Source organism: Oncorhynchus mykiss, chromosome 30 (assembly GCF_013265735.2).
Source record: "Oncorhynchus mykiss isolate Arlee chromosome 30, USDA_OmykA_1.1, whole genome shotgun sequence".
Classification (NCBI taxonomy): domain Eukaryota; kingdom Metazoa; phylum Chordata; class Actinopteri; order Salmoniformes; family Salmonidae; genus Oncorhynchus; species Oncorhynchus mykiss.
Genome location: NC_050570.1, coordinates 44,169,930 through 44,196,999, shown reverse-complemented (window position 1 = coordinate 44,196,999; position 27,070 = coordinate 44,169,930). Strand labels below are relative to the sequence as shown.

Here is a 27,070-nt window from a genome sequence, read left to right as displayed (position 1 = left end):
AGTGGAGTCATGAGGGATACTTTAACGAAGTGTTGCACGCTAGCGACGCCCTGTGGACAGATTGTACACACACCCAACACAAACAGAAAATAGCGTAAAATGACCTATCTCCTGTATGTAGTGGGTCTTGTTGCGCTTTGGACAAACAAAACATTTGATCACGTTATCAGCTACCTGCAACTAAAACACATTTTGTTCTACGTATTTTACATGGCCAAATATGCATTGGGATGGTCGGGAATAGACCAAATGGAGTAAAAATCTGTGCCAAAATATCCAGTGGTCTTCTAATAAAATGTAATCACTATAAAGTCATTGATTAAAAGGTGCAATCAGTAATATTTGTAATGTTCTCCAATGGTCATTTCAATTTATGATATACATTGATATGATAACTCTCAAATTGTGATCCATTTCTCAAGCTCTGGCCATCCCTCAGCTTTATAGCAAACCAAGTGGCTTACCAAGCCAATAGAAGATTGTGTAATAAATAAGTCAGACCAGAGCATGTAGCTTAATGTTGTTTTTATTAGTCACTACTGCATGAGCTACAGACATAAGAGGTAGCTGGTTATTGCAAAAATATGGTGTGTTCAAATGGATTGAGACACTTCATCCAGTGTGTGTGTGTACAGACAATGGATACAAACTGAAGCCTTGACATTTAAGGTTTCGGGGAAAAGCCATGCTTTAATTTCTTTGATAAATGGATCAACAAATGAATTCAATAAATTTGCATAAACCTCAGAAGCAGAACAAGGAAAGATTCCTTATTGTCCCCGATTATGGTTAGTATAGACATGCAACACATGGAGTGGGCAGCACTTTATAGGGCATTGACGGCACCAAACAGATGAGTAAAATAAGCCATGTAAACCAAGGGGAATGTTCACTTGGACGTCTTTAGTCAGACACACATCTATGTACACACACACACACACATCAGAATAATCGCCACCGTACACTCATACAGATAACTAATTGTCAGTTACTACATCAGACAAAAAACAACCAGAAATCCTACATCTGTTGGGGATGTTATCAGACTGGACATTATTCTCTTATTGTCAACGTTCTCCTCCTTTTCTCTTCCCCCGCTCACTGGCCCTGGCTCTGGGAAAGAGCTCCCAGAAGGCCGTTGGCCGTGCTGAAGAGGTTGATGGGAGAAGAGCCGTCTGTGATCAGGGTTGACTTCAAACCCAGAGACTGGAGCAGCTTGACCTGGGAGAGGGTGGGGGAGAAAGGGAGGGAGTGGGGAAAAGAGGGGAGCGAGGGACAGAAACAGAGAGATTATTGAGGTAATATGATCATTTATCCTTTACGTTATAACTGATTGAATAAGATCCTGTGTTCCAGTATCCTAAATTGTATTTTATAATGTCTTGTCTCGCCAATATAGCTAATTTAATTAAATTGAGATTGGGTGGGAGAAAGTCAGACCTGCTCAGTAAAATGTTAAAGATTGATTCTGACCTGAGCTTAAGGATTCTCCAGGTGCCATTTTTATTCAGGCAAATGTATTGTGTGGCAGAAATATGACGGTATTATGGTATGTAAGGAATTATGTACCTGTAGCTCGGGGCCGGCTCTGGCCATCTCCTTCAGGGTGTCGGCGCCGATACTGTCCACCAGCTTTTTAAAGCGGTTGCTCTCTATCTCAGCCAGCTTCTGCTGTTTCTCCACTTCCAAACGATCCATTGCAGACTTATAGTTTAGCTCCTGCTCCCTCGCCTTGGACAGACGGTCCAGCTCGCCCTCCTGCACACAGAATTACAGGTCAGCTACACATAGTATATGAACCTTTCAGCATTACACAATGTAGAACACCTTCAAAACAACAGACCCCACACACACACACACACACACACTACTGGTTGTGTACCTTTAAGAATTATACAATGTAGAACACTTTCGACCATACACACACAGCATAGTGAGAGGATACGTACAGCCTCAATCCGCTGGGCCTCAGCCTTCAGTTTAGCCTCGTTGACTGCCGCCTCTCCCTGGATACGGGCTGCCTCTGCTCTGCTCTGGGCCTCTGCCTTGGCTGCCCCTGTACTCTCCACCGCCGCACTGCAACACAACGACACACCTTTAGATTTGGTATTTTGTCAGGATCCCCATTAGCTGTTGCAAAAGCAGCAGCTACTCTTCCTGGGGTCCTCACAAAACATGACATAACACAGAGCATTAATAGACAACAGCTTCAGGACAGAACTACATTTAAACAACAACAAAAAAATGTATTACAAAAAGGCACACAGCCTACATATCAATACACACAAACCAGGTCAAATAGTGGAGAGGCGTTGTGGGGTGCTGCTTTATCTGGTTTTTTTTAAAAACCAGGTTTGCTTTTCACTTGAGCAATATGAGATGGAACGGAGATCCATGCAAAAATGGCTCGATATAATACTGTATGGGTTCTTGAATTTGGGGACAGTGAAAAGACCCCTGGTGGCATGTCTGGTGGGGTAAGTGTGGGTGTCAGAGTTGTATGTAAGTTGTTTGCATAGTCAACTTGGGATTTCCGACATTAACATTTCTTATAAAAATAAGTAGTGATGCAGGCAGTCTCTCCTCAACGCTTAGGCAAGAGAGACTGGCATGCATAGTATTTATATTAGCCCTCTGATTACAATGAATAGTAAAATGTGCTGCTCTGTTCTTGGCCAGCTGCAGCTTAACTACGTCTTTCCTTGCAGCACTCGACTGAACAATAATCAAGAGAAGACTAAACTAGAGTCTACAGGACTTGCTTTTTGGAGTGTGGTGTAAAAAAAAGCAGAGTATCTCTTTATTACAGACAGACCTCTCCCCATCTTTACAACCATTGAATCTATATGTTGACCATGACCATTTACAATCTAAGGTAACGCCAAGTAATTTAGTCTCCTCAACTTGTTCAACAGCCACACCATTCATTACCAGATTCAGCTGAGGTCTGGATGTTAGGGAATGATTTGTACCAAATACAATGCTCTTAGTGTTAGAGATGTTCAGGACCAGTTTATTACAAGCCACCCATTCCAAAACAGACTGCAACTCTTTAAGGGTTTCAGTGACTTCATTAGCTGTGGTTGCTGATGCGTATATGGTTGAATCATCAGCATACATGGACACACATGCTTTGTTTAATGCCAGTGGCAGGTCATTGGTAAAAAAAATGAAAAGAGTAGAGGGCCTAGAGAGCTGCCCTGCGGTACACAACACTTTACATGTTTGACATTAGAGAAGCTTCCATTAAAGAAAACCCTCTATAGCTCTGAATCCATGATATGGATTGAAAAGCCATTCACAAGTTTAACAGGTCATGGTCAATAATATCAAAGGCTACACTTAAATCTAACAGTACAGCTACCACACTCTTCTTATTATCAATTTCTTTCAACCAATCAGTCATTTGTGTCAGTGCAGTAGATGTTGAGTGCCCTTCTCTATAAGCATCCTGAAAGTCTGTTGTTAATTTGTTTAGAGAAACAGCATTGCATTTGGTCAAACAGTTTGCTAAGAGCTGGCAGCAAGCTTATAGGTCTGATGTTAGAAACAGTAAAGGCCGCTGTACCACTCTTGGGACTTTGGCTTCCCTCCAGCCCTGAGGACAAAAGAATTCCTCTAAACTCAGATTAAAGATGACAGATAACTCTATAGCCACTAGCTTTCTCAACCATACAGTTTTTCAATTCCAGCAATCCATGTAGAGCCTTAAAAGTTCTACAGTCAGTTTCTTAACAGGTGCATTTTTAACAATAATTGGAAGAAGCAATTTCATCAAGTGCCGTGTCCGGATGCTCCTCATTAATCACAGTCAGACAACAAATATTTTTAACATCATCCACATAAGAGTCAGAGCAAAATATTTTGCATGATCTCTTATACACTATTTTAGGCCCAGCTGTTGGAACTTTGGCTTTCCTGGATATAGCCACGATGTTGTGATCACCTCATTTGATGGGTATACAGCTTTAGAACAAAGTTCTACAGTATTAGTAAAAAAATGTGATCGATACATGTGTATGATCTTGTTCCTGTAGTGTTTGTAAACACCCAGGTAGGTTGATTAATAACCTGAACCAGATTACAGGCACTGGTTACGGTGAGAAGCTTCCTCTTGAGCAGACATCTTGACGAAAACCAGTCAATATTCAGGTCACAAAGAAGGTAGACCTCTCTGTTTTACAACACATACGCATTTGAGCATTTCACACACATCATTTAGATACTGACTGTTAGCACTTGGTGGCCTATAGCAACACCCCAAAAGAAAAGGCTTTAGATGTGCCAAGTGAACCTGCAACCACAACACTTCAATAACACTTGACATAGGATAAGGCCGTCATTATAAATGAGACTTTGTTCTTAACTGACTTGCCTAGTTAAATATGTACACACACACACACACAACACACACACACTTGAAGTCGGACGTTTACAAACACTTAGGTTGGAGTCATTAAAAACTTGTTTTTCAACCACTCCACAAATTTCTTGTTAACAAACTATAGTTTTGGCAAGTTGGTTAGGACATCTACTTTGTGCATGACACAAGTAATTTTTCCAACAATTGTTAAGACAGATTATTTCACTTATAATTCACTGTATCACAATTCCAGTGGGTCAGAAGTTAAATACACTAAGTTCACTGTGCCTTTAAACAGCTTGTAAAATTCCAGTAAATTATGTCATGGCTTTAGAAGCTTCTGAGAGGCTAATTGACATAATTTGAGTCAATTAGAGGTGTACCTGTGGATGTATTTCAAGGCCTACCGTCAAACTCAGTGCCTCTTTGCTTGACATCATGGGAAAAATCAAAAGAAATGAGCCAAGACCTCAGAAAAAAAATTTAGACCTCAAGTCTGGTTCATCCTTAGGAGCAATTTCCAAACGCCTGAAGGTACCACATTCATCTGTACAAACAATAGTACGCAAGTGTAAACACCATGGGACCACGCAGCCATCATACCGCTCAAGAAGGAGATGCGTTCTGTCTCCCAGAGATGAACGTACTCTGGTGCAAAAAGTGCAAATCAATCCCAGAACAACAGCAAAGGACCTTGTGAAGATGCTGGAGGAAACTGGTACAAAAGTATCTATATCCACAGTAAAACGAGTCCTATATCGACATAACCTGAAAGGCCGCTCAGCAAGGAAGAAGCCACTGCTCCAAAACCGCCATAAAAAAAGCCAGACTACGGTTTGCAACTGCACATGGGGACAAAGATTGTACTTTTTGGAGAAATGTCCTCTGGTCTGATGAAACAAAAAAATAGAACTGTTTGACACCACCCCAACCGTGAAGCATCATGTTGTGGGGGGTGCTTTGCTGCAGGAGGAACTGGTGCACTTCAGAAAATTGATGGCATCATGAGGATCAAAAATTACGTGGATATATTGAAGCAACATCAAGACATCAGTCAGGAAGTTAAAGCTTGGGTCACAAATGGGTCTTCCAAATGGACAATGACCCCAAACACACTTCCAAAGTTGTGGCAAAATGGCTTAAGGACAACAAAGTCAAGGTATTGGAGTGGCCATCACAAAGCCCTGACATCAATCCCATAGAAAATTTGTGGGCAGAACTGAAAAAGCATGTGTGAGCAAGTAGGCCTACAAACCTGACTCAGTTACACCATAAATCACTCTACTGTTATTGACATTTCATATTCTTAAAATAAAAGTGGTGATCCTAACTGACCAAAAACAGAGGATTTATACTAGGATTAAATGTCAGGAATTGTGAAAAACTGAGTTTAAATGCATTTGGCTAAGGTGTATGTAAACTTCCGACTTCAACTGTGTGTGTGTGTGTGTGTATGTACGTATATGTATATATCTTGCAGCCTGCTGGCTCCACCCCAGAGCCTTATATGGACTTCTTGCCCCAACGAGTGGATCATTAAGCCAGGGAGTACTGGGGGATAAAAGAGGGAGCGGCCTGAACAAAGGGGCAGAGAACAGAGAGTGAAGTGTGCGTGTGTGTTACGGAGAGTGAAATGTGTGTTACGGAGAGTGAAGTGTGTGTTACGGAGAGTGAAGTGTGTGTTACGGAGAGTGAAGTGTGTGTTACGGAGAGTGAAGTGTGTGTTATGGAGTGTGTGAGAAGAAAGATTTACCCCCCTCCCTCGTGTACCGAACCGGATTGGCTGAGGACCTGAGTTTTAGGATTACTCCTGCAGAACGGAACAGACAAGGAGAACAGACTGTGGACTGAAATAGTTGGTGAATTCCCCCCAATGTGCAAAACTCCCTAATAAACTCCCCACTTGCATTCTAATTATGCTACTTGTGTGTGTTTGGTTATTGAACTTGGTGATGTGGAAAACCCCATACCCTTGAGCCTGCTACATGTGATGGAGAATGCGGGCAAAGCAAACCAAGCTCTATAACTAAAACAGACAGAGCACAATGGAAGCATTGGTGAAACAGCTGGTGGAGGCGAACATAGCACAGCAGGCTATGCATCGGGAACTGCTGGAGGAACAGCGTCAGCAGACAGCTCTCCTGCGATCTGAACTCAGCCAGGTGCCAGCTGCAGTCGTCTCTCGTCCCAAACCCAGTAGGTTTATACTGAAGTTGACAGAGGCTAACGACATCGAGGCTTACCGCCAAGCCTTCGAGACGACAGTGGCTAGGGAGAAAAGGCCCCATGAGAAATGGGCCAGCCTGCGAGCACCCTTCCTGTCAGGAGCGGCACAGAAGAGCTATCAGGATCTGACGGCTGACCAGTCGACGCATTACAAGTGGCTGAAAAAGTCAATCCCGCGCTGGTATAGTTACACCCTGATTAGCAGGGCACAAAGATTCCATGATTGGGCGTATAATCCTACAGCGTCCACCCCGATCGTAAATGCATGATCTAATTAGCCAACTCTTGGCCAGCCCACCTGCTGAACCACTGACACCCATCGAGAAAGTGGTCATAGATCAATTTCTACGCCCTCTCCAATGTGTGTTGGTGTTGGTCCCCACCTCAGAATGTACGTTTTTGGCCCGATGGAATGGGCCATACAAAGTCCTTGAGAAAGTGGCTGAAGTTAACTATAAGGGTCAGACAGCCAGGGACGTAAGCATCTGACCCAGATTTACCATGTGAATTTTCAAAAGAAATGGAACAAATTATGTACTCTACTCCATTTCCCCGAAGAAGGCTACCACAGAGACCAAGCCGGCGGAGGTGTCACTGGGGGAGCAGCTGAGCACAGAAGCAGGAGCTGAGAGAGTTGGTCAGCCGGAACCAGGAAGTGTTCTCCGGTGAACCAGGACACACCGATCTGGTACAGCACAGCATCATCACCGAACCCGGGAAAAAGGTGAAGTTGAGACCCTACCGCATACCGGAAGCAAGGAGAGTAGCTGTCAGGACGGAGGTAAAAACAATGTTGAAAGCTGATATAATCGAAGAGTCGAATAGTGAGTGGTGCAGCCCCATAGCGTTGGTGCCAAAACCAGATGGCACCATTCGCTTCTGTAATGATTTTAGACAGGTAAACGAAATCTAGAAGTTAGACGCCTACCCCATGCCCGAACTGATGAATTAATAGAACGGCTCAGGACCGCCCGATTTATCAGCACGCTCGACCTGACAAAGGGTTATTGGTATTGAAGGGAGATGCCGCGGCTCCACCCTAATCTTCCTGTGGTTGATCTTCAATTTCTCAGAGATCATTTCCCTCACTTTGTCCTCAGACTCAATCCAGGTCTCATGTGGAGATTTGGCAATTCCGTCCCGAACCATGTTATTCCACCTTGATTGTCCCTCCCTTATCAATCATTGTTATCATGGATTCACACACAGAACTGATGTAGTCTCTCAATGACTTACAGATTGCGGTCATCTTGCCTTTCTCCTGTTTCAACTCACCGAGCTGACCCTGGGAAAACGGCAAAATGTTCTTCAGGTCCTGGACCTCTCTGGTCAGGTTGTCCATTCTTTTATTAGTTGAATCCACCAATATTTGGACAAAACACATGAAGCGGGGGGCAGGGAAAACTGATCCTAGATCTGTACCTAGAGGAAACTTCACCACAGCGCCACAGATCTAACCTCCGCATTCACACAACAGCTACATTATGTTAGGAACTCTGATCTAAATGTTACTCGGTACACCTTCATATTCACACTACTAAGAACAGCATAATGCTAACGCTAGCCATGCCAATTCTAGCTCCTTGCCATAACATTTTTCCATCGGCAAAGCTAATGTGTTAGCGTTATGCTAATGATATCCCTCTGCCATTATATTTACCAAAAGCGATGCTAACGTGCATTAGTTTTAACAGCATCAATGGTCACCTGAGGGCCTCCAGCTCCAACAGCTCTTTCCTGGTCCTCTCTGCCTCTGCCTGGTCTGTGATCCTCTGCCTCTCCAGACGACCACGCGCCTCCTGCTCGAGACGCTCTGCCTCATGGCTGCAGGGAGGGAAGGATGGAGGGAAGAGAGAAATACAAAGAGGGAGAAGAGAGAGAAACAAGGGGGGGGGGGGGGGGGGGGGGGGTGTTAACGCTTACCAAACAGGCAAAAACACCTCGGTGTGTGTGTCTGGTGGAAGATAGCCTAGCAATTGAGAGTGTTGGGCCAGTAACTGAAAGGTCACAAGTTCAAATCCCTGAGCTGAACTAGGTGAAAAATCGGTCAATGTGCCCTTGAGCAAGGCACTTAACCCTAATTGCTGCTGTAAGCGTGCATGCATGCATGCATATATATATATATACACACACACAGTGCCGTGCGAAAGTATTCGGCCCCCTTGAACTTTGCGACCTTTTGCCACATTTCAGGCTTCAAACATAAAGATATAAAACTGTATTTTTTTTGTGAAGAATCAACAACAAGTGGGACACAATCATGAAGTGGAACGACATTTATTGGATATTTCAAACTTTGTTAACATGCAAAATTATTCAGCCCCCTTAAGTTAATACTTTGTAGCGCCACCTTTTGCTGCGATTACAGCTGTAAGTCGCTTGGGGTATGTCTATCAGTTTTGCACATCGAGAGACTGAAATTTTTTCCCATTCCTCCTTGCAAAACAGCTCGAGCTCAGTGAGGTTGGATGGAGAGCATTTGTGAACAGCAGTTTTCAGTTCTTTCCACAGATTCTCGATTGGATTCAGGTCTGGACTTTGACTTGGCCATTCTAACACCTGGATATGTTTATTTTTGAACCATTCCATTGTAGATTTTGCTTTATGTTTTGGATCATTGTCTTGTTGGAAGACAAATCTCCGTCCCAGTCTCAGGTCTTTTGCAGACTCCATCAGGTTTTCTTCCAGAATGGTCCTGTATTTGGCTCCATCCATCTTCCCATCAATTTTAACCATCTTCCCTGTCCCTGCTGAAGAAAAGCAGGCCCAAACCATGATGCTGCCACCACCATGTTTGACAGTGGGGATGGTGTGTTCAGCTGTGTTGCTTTTACGCCAAACATAACGTTTTGCATTGTTGCCAAAAAGTTCAATTTTGGTTTCATCTGACCAGAGCACCTTGTTCCACATGTTTGGTGTGTCTCCCAGGTGGCTTGTGGCAAACTTTAAACAACACTTTTTATGGATATCTTTAAGAAATGGCTTTCTTCTTGCCACCCCTCCATAAAGGCCAGATTTGTGCAATATACGACTGATTGTTGTCCTATGGACAGAGTCTCCCACCTCAGCTGTAGATCTCTGCAGTTCATCCAGAGTGATCATGGGCCTCTTGGCTGCATCTCTGATCAGTTTTCTCCTTGTATGAGCTGAAAGTTTAGAGGGACGGCCAGGTCTTGGTAGATTTGCAGTGGTCTGATACTCCTTCCATTTCAATATTATCGCTTGCACAGTGCTCCTTGGGATGTTTAAAGCTTGGGAAATCTTTTTGTATCCAAATCCGGCTTTAAACTTCTTCACAACAGTATCTCGGACCTGCCTGGTGTGTTCCTTGTTCTTCATGATGCTCTCTGCGCTTTTAACGGACCTCTGAGACTATCACAGTGCAGGTGCATTTATACGGAGACTTGATTACACACAGGTGGATTGTATTTATCATCATTAGTCATTTAGGTCAACATTGGATCATTCAGAGATCCTCACTGAACTTCTGGAGAGAGTTTGCTGCACTGAAAGTAAAGGGGCTAAATAATTTTGCACGCCCAATTTTTCAGTTTTTGATTTGTTAAAAAGGTTTGAAATATCCAATAAATGTCGTTCCACTTCATGATTGTGTCCTTGTTGTTGATTCTTCACAAAAAAAATACAGTTTTATATCTTTATGTTTGAAGCCTGAAATGTGGCAAAAGGTCGCAAAGTTCAAGGGGGCCAAATACTTTCGCAAGGCACTGTATATAAGCCATCGATCACGTGACACCATTCATTCCTATGTGAAGACTCAAATGCGCATTGAAGCCAAATTAAGTCTTAAGATAGCGTCTCATGTGCAGCTTGAGCTACTCCAGGAAGTGAGTTGCAGGCTAGCTCAGTGCTGCCCAATCCCATGAAATAACTCAAATTGAAGGCAGACAGTGGTACTGCAGGCTGCCATTAGCAAATAAATTATTCTTTTAACATTTCTGTAATGAGATTTATATCTGTGGTATTAGAAGCAATTATTGGTACCATGATTGTCTTCAAATGATTAAAAACAAATTCAAAGATTGACATTTTTCCATTCACTAGAATGGGGGGGATCCTGTTTTATGCTTTCAATGCCTGCAGTACCACGGTTGGCCTTGAACATCGATGGCTTCAGAGGTGGCATTCGTTCTCCCCTGGTGCGCGTGTGTGTCATGTGTCCTACCGTGCGGCAGCCTCCTGGGAGTTGGTGGTGATCTCGATAGCCAGCTGGACACTCTTCTGCAGGGCGTCTCTGGTCCTCTGGTCCACCGGCTCCACTGACTGGATGTCCACACTGCTGATGACCAGACTGTTCTGGTGGAAGCGCAGGCTGGGACGCACTGCCAGCTTGTCATCAAAGCCAAACACAGAGGAGCAGATGATCCGGTTGGAGTTCTGTAGAGTGGAGGGGGTTAAAGAAGAGGTTCAAGCGTGGGGGTGTTATTGTTGTCTTTGAATCAATTGGCACACGTTTCCCAAAGCGGCGTATAGGCCGACCTAACTACGATAGCCAAGGGCTGGAGGCCATGTAGAATTAAAAAGTGTATAAAAAAATTTAAAAGCCAGAAAAGTGCAGATTTAGACGATTGAAGTGTGGGACGGACCTTGTGAAAGTCGTCAAACTGCACGGAGGCGACGGCTCCTCTGACGCGGGAGGCGATGGCTTTGCAGGCGTCGCCCACAAAGTCAGGCACCGAGAACAGAGCCGCAGCCTGGGACGGGTCCACGGGAGACTTCAGGTCAAAGTGCCTGAGTGAGTGAGAGAAAGAGAGAGAGAGAGAGAGAGGTAGAGATATTAAATACATCAGCTGGCCTACAGACTAGACTAAGGACACCAAATCGCAGAGGATCCTCAAACACACACACGTCGTCGTCGCCCCCCACCCACAAACCTTACCAGTTGTAGCTGAGCTGCAGCTGCAGGCGTGCGTGGTCGGCCGTCTCTATGGTGATGATGTCAGTGAAGAAGTCCGGCCCCAGCAGCAGACACACGGCCTTGATGACGTTGGCCCTCTTGGGCTTGTCCCCTGACAGGGAAAGCACGGTGAACTGCTCATCAGGACCCAACATTACCATCTCTGGCCCAAACACCACCCTGAGAGAGGGGAGGGAGAGAGGACATGACAGGAGAGGGGGTGGGGAGAGAGAGGGAGGGCGAAAGGGAAAATGTAACACTAGGGGCCCAATGTTGCTCTGGTCAAAAGTAGTGCACTATATAGGGAATAGGGTGCCATTTGGAATGCAGACCTGGGCTAGTATATGGGTTATTTCTGGATAGGGCCAGTGCCTCCACATCCGGCTGTCTGTCAGCCATGTTTACCTGGCCTTCTTCTCCCTGTAGTCGTAGACCTGCACGGCAGCGTTGTGGGGCACCCTGTAGGACACCACCTTGGTCTTGTCCCGGTCCTTCATCTCCACTTCCTTGCTGCGGTCCGAGCGGTCAGCCAGGGGGTCCTTTGTGGAGGCCAGGAGGGTCTCAACATTCTGAGGCAGATTCTTCGCCCACAGCTCCTCGTCCTGCGTCAGCATGTAGGTGTGGCCAATCACAGCGCGGACCTAGAACCAGGCAGCCAATGGGGGAGAGAGATGATGAGGTGGGTGGGGATTTAAGGCTGAGAAATAAACAGGTGAATGGATTCCCTGGATTACTCGAATCAGGTGTTTTAGTGTACGTCCCAAATGGCCCCCCTACAGTTCGTGGTGCACTATATCATAGGCACCCGAGCAATGGAGCAGGTGCAATCCCACTTTTTTTTACCAGAAAATTATCAATTGGGAATGTCATTTTCAATGATTAGTAATGTTATGAGCTATTCTATATTAAAATACATATGCCTATGTCATTTAATAATTAAAGCTGCAATATGTAACTTTTTGGGCGACCCGACCAAATTCACATAGAAGTGAGAGTTACAGATAGACTTGCTTTCAGTGAGAATGACAGATCTAAGGGGTAGATCTGTTCCATGTGCACTACTTCTATGCTTCCTGTTAAGTTTTGTTTTTGAGTCTTTGACTTTCGATTTTGTACAACAGCTTCAAACAGAAAAATGTAATATTTTTGGTTACTGAAAATACATATTTCACAGTGGTTTAGATGGTACAATAATGCTTATTCTGTCACAAACAAAAATTAGGCAAACTATTAGAATTTTAGCAACCAGGAAACGGTGGAGCGATATCTACATATTGCATTTTGCACACCGTCCCCCGTCGCCTCGAGATGAAAGTTCTGCTTCCCTCCCGCATGCCACTGTTTTGGTTCAGTGCCGTTAGAAAACACTAGTTGCACCACTGGTGTTTAAAATGAATAAAATGTATTGTGTCGTACAGCAGGTCAGCCACCAGGGGGAGACTCGTCGAGGCCTGGTGACAGACAGTGTATACATCACGAGGCGATGGCTCCATCTGCTGAACGTGCCAGGTCTCGACGGGTGCTCCGGCCAGGACTAATTGGGGCTGATTGGGAGTAATCACATTCTGCATTTGCATCATATTTTTCCCACATTAAAAATCGGTTAAAATGTTTTCATTCGGTTACAAAAGTAACAGTCCTGACGGAGCCCCATATGCATGCAGAATGTAGCCACTTTGCGGTTATAACCTGGAAGCCAGTGCAGCTGGTTGTTTTAATCTTTTGCAGTAATTTATTTCGGGTTGGCATTTATTGAGATGGCTCATGTAATGGAAGCAGCTCTGCAGAATGGTCAATAGCTGGCAAAGCCACAAAGTCATAAAATCAGATTTGAAACCTAACTCTAACCTTAACCACACTGCTAACCCCAACACCTTAAATGAAGACTAGGAAGCACATTTTTGTTCTAATGAATTTGAACGATAATAGTCCATTTTGACTATGCAGCTGACCCATCTAGCGGAAACCACTCAGTTCTGCTTCCAGGGCCAGACTCATTACAAAAATGTCAACCTGCGTAATTTATGCTGAATCTGGCAAAGGACTGTGTCAAAATGGTTGCCTGTCAGCAGAACGTTTCAATTCAACAATGTTTTGCGTTGACTTTCCCCCAAACTAAACATGGACTGCCCGCGAATTCTGAAACATTGTCTATGGCTGGCTTCAAAAAAATAATGCAATTAACAGAAGCGTACAGTAGGCCTACTTCAACGCAAAAGATGAACTGTTAAATTTGACTGTATATTATAAACCGCGGTGCCTATGGGATTGCAAAACTTGACATAAAGCCTATATCTATTTACTAGGTTCAATTAAGTGAGTGATGCACATGGTAATGTGTTGTATGGCTACTTCAGGAATATGAACTCATCACAAGCCAGAAAAGGTGAGGAATTTATTCTGCAATGGTTATGAAAATATAATAAATAGGAAGACTCCTATGTCTTAATTATTTTAGATTCAAAACATGTTTAAAATATTTTTGCTCTTCTCACTAACAGCAAATGGCTGAATTCTTGTTTATGCTTTCCTGCTTTTAATTTTCATAATTTCCCCCCATTTTCACTTACTTGCCAGCTTTCAGTACAATATTTCAACCACTAGTAGATGTGCATGCACATGGTCTAAAGTTTCCAGAGAGGTGAGCACATTCTCACATCGAAATTGTTTTAATATAAATGCCAACTTTTGTGTGAAAACTGGAGCACGCACATGTCGGGGTATATTTTGTACATAAGCACAGTTTATAAATGGAGGCCCCTGGTCCCCAAGACGTGGAGAGATACTGTCCACTAGGAGGAATGTGAGCGCCTATTACCATCTAGTTCAACCGTGAGCTAGGGCTCTTAAGATGGTGGGTTCAATCCCAGTGCTAGGCACTTGTTTAAATTGTTTGTTTTAACAGCCCATCTCAAACATTAACCAGTTGGAATTAATGCCAAAAATGTACTGTCAAGTTCTGTTTAACCTAGCCCTAACCTTATCAGTCAAAATGACTGCCTAAACTTAACGGTCGAGTTGCCATTTGGGCCGTAGCCCGTCTTCAAACATTCAGCTGGGTAAAAACTCACCTTTCCTGTCTTGATGTCTCGGACATAGATCCCTTCGTTCTCGTCCAATGGGATGGCCTGTCGCCGTAGCATCACCTCCACGGCAGCCGGGGGGACGTACTCGATTGGTCCACGTAGCATCCAGCGGTCACCGGGGCGACGTTGGACTCCACCCCTCCGGGAGAGCTTGGCCCTCTCCTCCTCCTCCTCCTCCTCCTCTTCCTGCTGGCAGAGAGGAGAGGAGAAGGGAGAGAGAGAGAATGAGGGAGAGAGTGAAGGAGAGAGAGAAGGAGAGTGGGGGAAAATGAGAGAGAGAAAGAAAGAGAGAGTGTACATTGAATGGATTGTGTACCGGCCAAACCAGTCAGTCCTGTTAAGGATCGTTGTTGTATTTGACTAAGGTCCATTTGTTTCCCCTCCCAGCTGCATTTAAATTCTTCCACCATTCCCCCTCCCTCCCCCCTCTTTCCTCACCTCCTGTGTATCTTTGAAGGCCTCTACGGCCCTCAGCACCAGGCCCTCCTCCTCAGAGAGAATGTAAACATCCTGGATGCCCTCCTCTAAGTGCTCCCCTGGTTGCAGGAAGAACGAACGCTCCCCCTGGGAGGAGGAGAGGAGAGAGAGCAGTGTTAAATTAAAGCTAATTGGGGAAGTGACTAAAAACTACAAAAGGCAAATTAATAAACAAATGAAGTCACTGAACTTTCCTGAACTTTCCTCGCCAGTGTGTAAAACAGCAATGAGTGACTAAACAAACATTTGACCAAACAAAGGAGTGTAAGACAGCGCTCTCTTTCACAGTCTCACCTTGCACACCCTCTTCTGACCCAGCTGTGGTTTACCGTCTGGTCCCACCGGGTCCAGGATCACACAGTACTGACGGCTGCTCAGCGTGGTCACGTTGACCACTCCCACCACTTCCTCGGCAACAGACGGGATGTGTGCCTCCCGCTCCGCCATGGTAACGAGCCACTCTTCCCCAGTGCGCCGGTCCCGCCCCCCGGCGTCACGGAATGGCCGTATTGCTCGCACGTGCAGTGCTTTCTGAGAGTGAAAAAAAAAACTGAATTTGTTTAGGCAGGTCCTACAAAACATCACAAGACTAATAACATGTATTTTCTAATGAATAGAAGAGCATATGGAGTTTAATTAGGCCTATGTTACGGGTCAGTGCAGCCCTGGCTGCGCCATTCAAATGAAATCAATAGTTCGCTATTTTGCTTATTTAAACAGACAAGACACACCTATCCGATCACAGTCAGACATTTTATAGTAAGAATATAATGGAATATAACAGAATAAAATACAAATAATATTTTTCCCACGGGGATGTGTGGAACCGCTATTCATTTTTATTTGATTTAAGTTACATTTTGAAACATGCATTTTTTTTTTTTTTTTTTTAAATCAACGTTTCATCCCTTTCCTAACCTCACTCCACCTCGTTAGAAGCAGGCGTAGGATCTCATCTTCACCATGATACAGATAGAAAATAATATCCAATCCCATTTTCAAAAACACGAAAGTCTCATATTCATATTTCACAACCTCCGTGGGTTTTTGGAGTTGCTAATACGCAAGCAAAATAATAGGCCTAATCTTGATTTAGGCTGCATTGCATGCAAAAAAAAAGAGATATACCACCTCCACTTATTTTCCCAGCCAGAAAAACAATTAAACAAATAGCCTATACAGATGGAAATTCAGTGAAACAAAATCACATTGATTTATTATCAGTCAGTGAAATAACAGGCTTTTGGTCAGGAATAAGCTTAGGCTACTAAACTACTGCGAGTGAAGAGCAAAATAATTGGAGACCGCCAATCAAGGAGGGAGGGGGAGAACAAGAGATGGTGGATGAATCAAAAATAAAATAAAGGGCAGGAGAGAGGAGGGGAAAGAAAAGAGAGGGAGAGAAAGGAGGGAGGGGGAGTAAATGGTGGAGAGAGCGAGAGAGAGAGAAGGAGGAATGAGGAGTGATTGGTAAAGAGGGAGAGAGTGAAGGAGGGAAGGGAGTGATAGATAAAGTGAGGGCGAGAGAGGAGGGCGGTGTTACCTTGTCAGTGAGGATGAAAGCGTTGACAATGTCGAGGACCTCCTCATGAGCCCCTGGTAGATACGCCCCCACCTTTCTCACCTGCCACTCCTCACCTGGACAAAACACACAGGGAATCACTCAGCTAGGTAGGTGTGTGTGTCTGTGTGTGTGCAAATCTGTGTATGATAGCGATACAACATCTGCTACTTTTGTGTACATACATTATATGCACAATAAAAAATATAAAATACAGTATATGTGTCTCACCAGTGACCCTGCGGACGCCGCTCCTGTCCACGCCCTCCTTGCGCGCTCGGAGGCGGATGGCCTGGTTCTCTTTGATCACCATGGCCTTGATGGTCTCCAGCACTGCCACCTCCTTCCTGGGGATGTACGTCCCTATGGGGAGGGTAGAGGTTAAGGGTCGGGGGTTAGAGAAGCATTATTAGGCAATCAGGCTGTGTTTGGAATCGGGTACTATATACTGTTTGGAATGTAAAAAAAAAATGTATATTTGTCACATGCGCCAAATACAACAGGTGAAATGCCTTTAACCAGCAATGCAGTTAAGAAAAAAAAATCTTTAAAAAAAAAGGATAAGAAATAAAAGTAACAAATAATTAAAGAGCAGCAGTATATACAGGGGGTACCAGTACAGAGACAATGTGCGGGGGCACCGGTTAGTCGAGGTAATGTGTACATGTAGGTAGAGTTAATGTGACGATGCATAGATAATAACAGAGTAGCACCAGCAATGCAAATAGTCTGGGTAGCCATTTGATTAGATGTTCAGGAGTCTTATGGCTTGGGGGTAAAAGCTGTTTAGAGGCCTCTTGGACCTAGACTTGGCACGCCGGTACCACTTGCCCTGCGGTAGCAGAGAGAACAGTCTATGACTAGGGTGGAATGTACTACGTTTCTTGCATACTACTTTCTTCTACTACTTGTTATTTTTTATTGAGATTTGTACTGCATTGTTGAGGGAGCTTGCAAGAAAGTATTTCACTGCACCTTTTATACCTGCTGTAAACTGTGTATGTGATGAATCCAATTGGATTTGACTTCAACAAGTCAAATTAGAAACAAATTGAAAGAGCACTAGTTATCTTGTTAAATCAATGCTCTGATTTGGTAAAAAAAAAATATTTATCAATATGACCACTGTAAGGACTGAAGTAAATTGTAATAGATGTGTTAGGAGTGGTACCCAGAGAACTCACCTGGCCCTTCGAACAGCCACTCGTCTCCAGCCACCCTCTTCTCTCCTCCCACCTCCTCAAAGTCCAGCAGAGCCTGAAGGCGCAGGGCGGTGTCTGGGTAGACGATCTGCAGCACTGTCACGTGCTGGGAGATATATAGATATTATATATACATACATGAAGTCAGAGGTTTGCATACACTTTGCTTGAAGTCATTAAAACCTGTTTTTCAACCACTCCACAAATTTCTTGTTAATAACAAACTATAGTTTTGGCAAGTCCGTTAGGACATCTACTTTGTGCATGACACAAGTCATTTTTCCAAAAATTGTTAACAGATTATTTCACTTATAATTCACTGTATCACAATGGGTGGGTCAGATGTTTACATACACTAAGTTGACTGTTCCTTTAAACAGCTTGAAAAATTCCAGAAAATGATGTCATGGCTTTAGAAGCTTCTGACAGGCTAATTGATATCATTCGAGTCAATTGGAGATGTACCTGTGGATGCATTTCAAGGCCTACAAACTCAGTGCCTCTTTGCTTGACATCATGGGAAAATCAAAAGAAATCAGCTAAAGACCTCAGAAAAAAAATGGTGGACCTTCACAAGTCTGGTTCATCTTTGGGAGCAATTTCATAACCTGAAAGGCCACTCAGCAAGGAAGAAGCCACTGCTCCAAAACCGCCATAAAAAAGCCAGACTACGGTTTGCAACTGCACATGGGGACAAAGATTGTACTTTTTGGAGAAATGTCCTCTGGTCTGACGAAACAAAAATAGAACTGTTTGGCCATAATCACCATTGTTACGTTTGGAGGAAAAAGGGGGAGACTTGCAAGCCAAAGAACACCCTCCCAACCGTGAAGCACGGGAGTGGCAGCATCATGTGCTTTGATGCAGGAGGGACTGGTGCACTTCACAAAATAGATGGCATCATGAGGAACGAAAATTATGTGGATATATTGAAGCAACATCAAGACATCAGTCAGGAAGTTAAAGCTTGGTCTTCCAAATGAACAATGACCCCAAGCATACTTCCAAAGTTGTGGCAAAATGGCTTAAGGACAACAAAGTCAAGGTATTGGAGTGGCCATCACAAAGCCCTGACCTCAAACCTATAAAAAAAAAAAATGTGGGCAGAACTGAAAAAGCGTGTGTGAGCAAGGAGGCCTTACACACCTGACTCAGTTACTCCAGCTCTGTCAGGAGGAATGGGCCAAAATTCACCCAACTTATTGTGGGAAGCTTGTGGAAGGCTACCCGAAACGTTTGACCCAAGTTAAACAATTTAAAGGAAATGCTACCAAATACTAATTGAGTGCATGTAAACTTTTGACCCACTGGGAATGTGATGAAAGAAATGAAAGCTGAAATAAATAATTCTCTACAATTATTCTGACATTTCACATTCTTGAAAGAAAGCGGTGATCCTAACTGACCTAAAACGGGATTTTTACTAGGATTAAATGTCAGGAATTGTGAACAACTGAGTTTAAATGTATTCGGCTAAGGTGTATGTAAACTTCCGAATTCAACTGTACATTTTAAAAAAAGAGATTAACACCCATGTAATAAGAATTGCTACAACTCTCCAAACTTCTAATGCCTAGGCTTTAACTCTGCAGGCTAACACAGTGTAGCATGCAGGAGAACCAGGTTAGCACCCAGGTCCCAGACAGTTATATTATCTTTCAAAGTGAATGCCTACGCTTTAGCTCAATGGGATTGTAATGGAGGTGGTTCAGTGAACCACACCTGTGTGCTGACCAATCCCTGCACCGAGACCTGAAGACTTGCATTAGCTCCCTGCACTGCTAACACCTAGGCTTTAGCGCTGACGTCTAACAAACAGACCGTACCTGCTGGATCTCCTCTCCAGGGTAGAGGGGGAAGGGGTCCTGGGTGAGCCGGATCTCCAGGTCGGCATGGCGAAGCTTGGCCTGTCCTGATTGGTCGAAGAGCACCTGTCCGTGGTCGTCGCGAGCAACGGGGTTGAGAACCACGCAGTAGTGGCGAGGAGGGACCATGGTCATTCGCACAGGGGAGAACAGTACTCTGGGAAGGAGGACACAATACAGTCACCTACTGACTGAAATACTAGTCTACGCAGATACTGTACATACTGAGTGTAAACGTGTTTGTACATGGCATATGTTGACTAAGCTAAACCTGTAAAGAAACATCTAGAATGCACCACCTACTTCCACTCTAGCAATATAGTCAACCTCTATGCACCTGTTCATGTGTATGCATGTGTGAGTAATCATATGTTTAAACCAGCCACAGAGGAGCACATATGGATTTAATCTGGGTAAAAGATGCCATTATAAATGTGATATTTGGCAACATTCAAAGTGTGCTGTCAAACATTGTGTAACGCTGTAACCACAGCTTGTTTGGCGTCAGTAGGCTTAGAAGAAACCAACCAACCAACCGACCGCACTTGTAATTAGGTAATTACACGCAGACCTTATCAGATAAATGACAGATAAACGCACCAACACACACACACTCCTCACCTCTCATTGTCCTGTCTGATGTAGGTGAGCGGTCCAATCTCCACGCGGGCGATATTGGTGTTTTGGTCCAGGACATGGATGTAGTGGTGGGGCGGGACACGTATGATTGACGCATCTACCAGCCCCTCAAATTTCATCCCGCCTGAGCTCCCACCATTCATGGATATCATCTGGAATGGCCGGAGTGGAAAGGGTTAATGGGTATATTCAGTGATGTGAAACGTTCCGAAATATAATTAATAGAGCTGGCACGATTTCCTATTCTATCTGACAGATAATCATATATCTGTTCTACACAATACTTGTCTATCTGAAAAGTTCTGTAATGTTATGTCCTCCAGAACAGGCCCCTGATGTAGCCTGCCCTACTGCCTAAAGGCGACGCTGGCCATGTTCGAGAGCATCAAAACCGTGAAGGTCAATTGTGACGGACTGACCTACAAATAATATTGAGCAGTTAATTATGATGCAAGGTTATTTGTATGTCAGTCCGTTTCGACACACCTTTAAAGTCAACTGCAATGTCGAACACGCCCACTGACCTCCTGACTCATTGGGTGGATCTCAATCTCCCCCTCCGACTGTAGCCATCTTACCGTAAGTGGAATGCACTGACTGCAAGTTCCTCTGGATGTGTCTGTTAAATGCCCAAAATGTAAAATGTTTCTCCCTTTCTTGCCTCTTTTCTTTCGGTGATTCTGATCTGAAGGAGTTGACCAGGTGAAAGCTGATCCCCCATTAGGAATCCATTATCTAGCTCTCCTCTCAAGCAGCTTCTCTCTCTGCTATTTTGAAACACTTGTGTAAGAACATGTGCCAAGAATTTGATTGGCTCCAAGCCTACTTCTGGACTAAAAAGATGTCCAATAGAGAAGTGCCTTTCAGTCCAGGACAAGGCTTACTGTCACCTGTGCTTAGTGGTGTAAAGTACTTAAGTAAAAATACTTTAAAAGTACTACTTAAGTCATTTTTGGGGGGATATCTGTATTATGTTTTTATAATACACTGCTCAAAAAAATAAAAGGGAACACTAAAATAACACATCCTAGATCTGAATTAATGAAATATTCTTATTAAATACTTTTTTTCTTTACATAGTTGAATGTGCTGACAACAAAATCACACAAAATGTATCAATGGAAATCAAATTTATCAACCCATGGAGGTCTGGATTTGGAGTCACACTCGAAATTAAAGTGGGAAACCACACTACAGGCTGATCCAACTTTGATGTAATGTCCTTAAAACAAGTCAAAATGAGGCTCAGTAGTGTTTGTGGCCTCCATGTGCCTGTATGACCTCCCTACAACGCCTGGGCATGCTCCTGATGAGGTGGTGGATGGTCTCCTGAGGGATCTCCTCCCAGACCTGGACTAAAGCATCCGCCAACTCCTGGACAGTCTGTGGTGCAACGTGGCGTTGGTGGATGGAGCGAGACATGATGTCCCAGATGTGCTCAATTGGATTCAGGTCTGGGGAACGGGCAGGCCAGTCCATAGCATCAATGCCTTCCTCTTGCAGGAACTGCTGACACACTCCAGCCAAATGAGGTCTAGCATTGTCTTGCATTAGGAGGAACCCAGGGCCAACCTGTGCGGCCCCCCAAAGAAATGCCACCCCACACCATGACTGACCCACCGCCAAACCGGTCATGCTGGAGGATGTTGCAGGCAGAAGAACGTTCTCCACAGAGTCTCCAGGCTTTTTCACGTCTGTCACATGTGCTCAGTGTGAACCTGCTTTCATCTGTGAAGAGCACAGGGCGCCAGTGGCGAATTTGCCAATCTTGGTGTTCTCTGGCAAATGCCAAACGTCCTGCACGGTGTTGGGCTGTAAGCACAACCCCGACCTGTGGACGTCCGGCCCTCATGGAGTCTTTTTCTGACCGTTTGAGCAGACACATGCACATTTGTGGCCTGCTAGAGGTCATTTTGCAGGGCTCTGGCAGTGCTCCTCCTTGCACAAAGGCGGAGGTAGCGGTCCTGCTGCTGGGTTGTTGCCCTCCTACGGCCTCCTCCACGTCTCCTGATGTACTGGTCTGTCTCCTGGTAGTGCCTCCATGCTCTGGACACTACGCTGACAGACACAGCAAACCTTGCCACAGCTCGCATTGATGTGCCATCCTGGATGAGCTGCACTACCTGAGCCACTTGTGGGGGTTGTAGACTCCGTCTCATGCTACCACTAGAGTGAAAGCACCGCCAGCATTCAAAAGTGACCAAAACATCAGCCAGGAAGCATAGGAACTGAGGAGTGGTCTGTGGTCACCACCTGCAGAACCACTCCTTTATTGGTGGTGTCTTGCTAATTGCCTATAATTTCCACCTGTTGTCTATTCCATTTGCACAACAGCATGTGAAATTTATTGTCAATCAGTGTTGCTTCCTAAGTGGACAGTTTGATTTCACAGAAGTGTGATTGACTTGGAGTTACATTGTGTTGTTTAAGTGTTCCCTTTATTTTTTTGAGCAGTGTACATCTACTTCACTTATATTCTTAAATAAAATAATGTACTGCTTACACCATACATATTCCCTGTCACCCAAAAGTGCATTTTGAATGCTTAGCATGAGAGGAACATTGTCCAATTCACACACACGTATCAAGAGAACATCCCTGGTCATCCCTACTGCCTCTGATCTGTCGGACTCACTAAACACACATGCTTTGTTTGTAAATGATGCCCGAGTGTTGGAGTGTGCCCCTGGTGACAGAAACAATAAAAATGATGCCATCTGATTTGCTTAATATACGGAAGTTGAAATAATTTACACTTAAGTATACTTCAGCAAGTACAATTGATACTTAAGTATATTTAAAACCAAATAATGTTACTCAAGTGGTATTTTACTGGGTAACTTTCACTTTTACTTGAGTAATCTCTATGAAGGCATCTTTATTTTTACTCAAGTATGACAATTGGGTACTTTTTCCACCACTGTCTGCATTCAGGGAACTATTATTTATGCTGTCCTAGAGTGTATGCTATAACTAAAGAGAAAATATTCCCATTAGACAGTGTCCTTTGACACGTTCAGACATTTGTGGGAGCAAATACACCTGACAAATGACGCAAACTGGCCAGACCAGGTAACAGGTACACAATGGGGGCTAAAGAGAACAAAAACTAAAGTACAACATGTCTCTTTTTATATGACAAACCTATGGACACTCCCACCATGTACACACACCTGTCATTTACACAAATCTGAGCCAAACATGACAAATCGGTCATACAGGCACACCTTTCACAAACCGGCACACCCAATACTATTGCTATTTCACTATACATTCCAGTGCCTCCACCCACTCAAGAACTATCAAGCAAGAGGGACAGTACACAAACAGTGGGGCAAAAAAGTATTTAGTCAGCCACCAATTGTGCAAGTTCTCCCACTTAAAAAGATGAGAGAGGCCTGTAATTTTCATCATAGGTACACTTCAACTATGACAGACAAAATGAGAAAAAAAATCCAGAAAATCACATTGTAGGATTTTTAATGAATTTATTTGCAAATTATGGTGGAAAATAAGTATTTGGTCACCTACAAACAAGAAAGATTTCTGGCTATCACAGACCTGTAACTTCTTCTTTAAGAGGCTCCTCTGTCCTCCACTTGTTACCTGTATTAATGGCACCTCTTTGAACTTGTTATCAGTATAAAAGACACCTGTCCACAACCTCAAACAGTCACACTCCAAACTCCACTATGGCCAAGACCAAATAGCTGTCAAAGGACACCAGAAACAAAATTGTAGACCTGCACCAGGCTGGGAAGACAGAATCTGTTACTTTGGTCCCAGCTCTCTTCAGGTCATTCACTAGGTCCCCCCGTGTGGTTCTGGGATTTTTGCTCACCGTTCTTGTGATCATTTTGACCCCACAATGTGATTTTCTTTCTCATTTTGTCTGTCATAGTTGAAGTGTACCTATGATGAAAATTACAGGCCTCATCTTTTTAAGTGGGAGAACTTGCACAATTGGTGGCTGACTAAATATTGTTTTGCCCCGCTGTAGCTAATGTATTATAACGTGTACATTGAGTTCAAGTAATTATAAGGTGTGCGCTGTGTACTGTACTAGGTGTGAAGGTAAGGTGTGAAGGTACAGTACAGCAACCATCGTCACCCACACCATCTCACAGCGCACAATCCCATCCATGACACCAAAAGCACATATGGTACACAAAATGTCAAGTGTAAGTGTTGGTTCAGGGAAGTTAGTGGCAGTGGACGCATAAATTCTGGCCTAATGACAATGGCTAAATGTCATTACACTTTGTTGTTGTGTAACGCATGTCTCTTTCCATTCACCACTGTTTGGAGGCTGGAAATATGTTTTGAGTGGACGAATGTGTGCGTGTAGTAAAGGAGCTCATCGACGTGATTGTTTGACAATCGGATGACAACATCATGACTGGTTGTGTTTATGTCACAGTCAAAGGTAATACATTTTAAAAGTTAAATGACAAATCTTTACGACTAGGCCCACAGAGATCCTATTGAACTAATCAGGATTCTATATGCAACTCTGACTCGGCACATACGCAAGCTTGTGCACACATACTGTAGGACGGTGTGTCAAACTTTGTGTGCTGCTTTTTTTGGCCAGGTCTTTCTTGTTAAAGGGATTCTTTGGATCCCAATGAGACTAACCTTGGTGCTCCCGAGTGGCGCGGCAGTCTAAGGCACTGCATCGAAGTGCTAGAGGTGTCACCACAGACCCTGGTTCAATTCCAGGTTGTATCACAACCAGCTGTGATTGGGAGTCCCATAAGGCAGCACACAATTGGCCCAGCATTGTCTGGGTTTGGCCGGGGTAGGCCGTAATTGTAAATAAGAATGTGTTCTTAACGGACTTGCCTAGTTAAATAAAATAAAACTGCTAAAATAAATATGTCCTAGTTATTGGACTGTAGGGGGGTGTGGTTATGCATTCTTGAGCGTAAGAGATAGTGCTTCCTGTTGAAGTGGCTTTAACAAAACAAAAAATCTAGAAAAGGTGTGACATAAATTGCAATTATTGCTTATGCTCCAAACCTCATCTGCCATGTGAAGTTTGCTGTCTCCACAGCAACATGTCTGGCATTGATAATGCCCTGTGTTTGAGAGGCAGAAATACATATGTAAGAGTGCGTGTCTACAAAATAAATCTCCCTTTTAAACTTAGATTTTACCTAAGCCAGACATTCAACTTCCAGACCACAGAAAAGTTAGCCTGCCCATTGAACACCACAGTGGAAACTATAAGGTTCCAGAAAGAGTCACAGAGCATAACGTTCATCTCTGTTGCTTAGAGGCAGGGAGGAACCAAATAGATATAGCATTTACTATCAGTGGTGTAGGAGATATGGACATAATAAAGTTTCTTTGAGGGGGCAAAGTGCATCCGTTTTACAGTGAGCTCAGTACCAGGTGATTTGGGTGTTTCCATATAGAATTAGGAAATAGAACACAAAACATTCTAGTAAAGGCTAGTTCCAATACTTTAACAGTACATTATTCAGTCCTCACTGATCCAGGCCCGGTTTCCCAAAATCATCTTAAGGCTAAATGTATCGATGAACATAGCCTTAAGATGTTTTTGTGAAAAACCGGGCTTTGTGTTTCCTCGTATTGCGGTGACTAATCAACTCCAAGGAAGGATGATGCATTTTCATTTGGAAGAGTAGTCCCGTTCTAGGCGTTTTATTAGCAACTTTTTAAATGTCTTGGAGCAGATTCCAGAAGTTGAGATAGTAAATGTAAACCATCGACCAAGTTGAGGTGTAAATGTTGTTTTTTTTAAGTTGAAAGAGCAATCTGTGAACAATCTTTTTCACTTCCACAACCAACCGTCATACAAATCAACCTTGTCATTTCTTAAAGTAGAAGGTTACTAGTGCACTATCGGAGCTTTAAGGCAATCCACATTTATTAGGTCTACTTTATTGCCACTATTCAATGCACTTTAGAATGGCAACCAACTAATCTAGAGTTGGTAGCTATGATAATTTCTTACCTTTGTTGAATAATTGGGCAGATTCTTCTCCTAGCTTGGCAGAATCAAATGGTCAATGCGCTTCTCTTTTATTTTGCTTTTAATACGCTTCTGTGTGGTTGGTGGGCGTGCCGTCATTAGTTACTACAGCCACAAAGTCATAAACCCCACCTATTTCTACAATTTCTCTTCATTAAAATGTGATTTGAACCTAACTCCTAATAGTATAATCTTCAAGTTCATACGTTTATGCCGAAGGCAAGCCAAAAATATGTTCTATGATACAGACAGTTTGACTTTGTGTCTGGGCTATCTAATGGAAACCATGCGGAAGCAATCCCGGAAGAACGATTACAAGTGACGTGGTTTACTGGACGACAGCTGTTATTTGATCTTAATTTAACTAGGCAAGTCAGTTAAGAACAAATTCTTAATAACAACGACGATCTACCAGGGAACAGTGGGTTATGTGAACATATTCTTACCTTGTCAGCTCGGAGATTCGATCCAGCAACCTTTCAGTTTATGGGCCAACGTTCTAACCACTAGGCCGCCCCATTCATATATGTACTAGATACACTTGTAGTGTTTAGTTCCTTTGCTCTAAGAGCCTATTGACGCAGTACTGCCATTATTATTTTTAAATATAAAAACCGCGTTCAAGTGCTAGTCGGAACCAGGAAAGTCAGAAATGTTGCAGCACGTGTATAACTAGAAACAGTTAATAAATCTGAAATATTCTAAGTTCCGACTGGCACATGAACGCGGCATAAC

General features: G+C 43.7%; 1 protein-coding gene across 3 annotated transcripts; it reads right to left on the bottom strand.

Moving 5' to 3' along the window:
* Positions 1–663: 663 nt before the first annotated feature.
* Positions 664–27,070, bottom strand: LOC110521878 (major vault protein). Of its 3 annotated transcripts, none has more exons than XM_021599811.2 (17): positions 26,782–27,070; positions 20,317–20,486; positions 19,657–19,852; positions 17,813–17,936; positions 16,860–16,991; positions 16,611–16,705; positions 15,362–15,598; positions 15,029–15,154; positions 14,576–14,779; positions 11,910–12,145; positions 11,487–11,684; positions 11,194–11,338; positions 10,773–10,984; positions 8,297–8,413; positions 1,950–2,076; positions 1,570–1,758; positions 664–1,221 (listed from the first exon to the last, which is right to left on the bottom strand). In XM_021599811.2, exons 2-17 carry the CDS (start codon positions 20,484–20,486, stop codon positions 1,099–1,101), a joined length of 2,631 nt encoding a protein of 876 aa, XP_021455486.2. In that variant the 5' UTR covers positions 26,782–27,070; the 3' UTR covers positions 664–1,098. The 3 variants fall into 3 exon arrangements, with proteins under 3 accessions (XP_021455486.2, XP_021455488.2, XP_021455485.2); XM_021599813.2 differs by lacking the exon at positions 26,782–27,070 and adding an exon at positions 26,318–26,587 and having other exon boundaries at positions 14,576–14,776; XM_021599810.2 differs by lacking the exon at positions 26,782–27,070 and adding an exon at positions 26,318–26,586.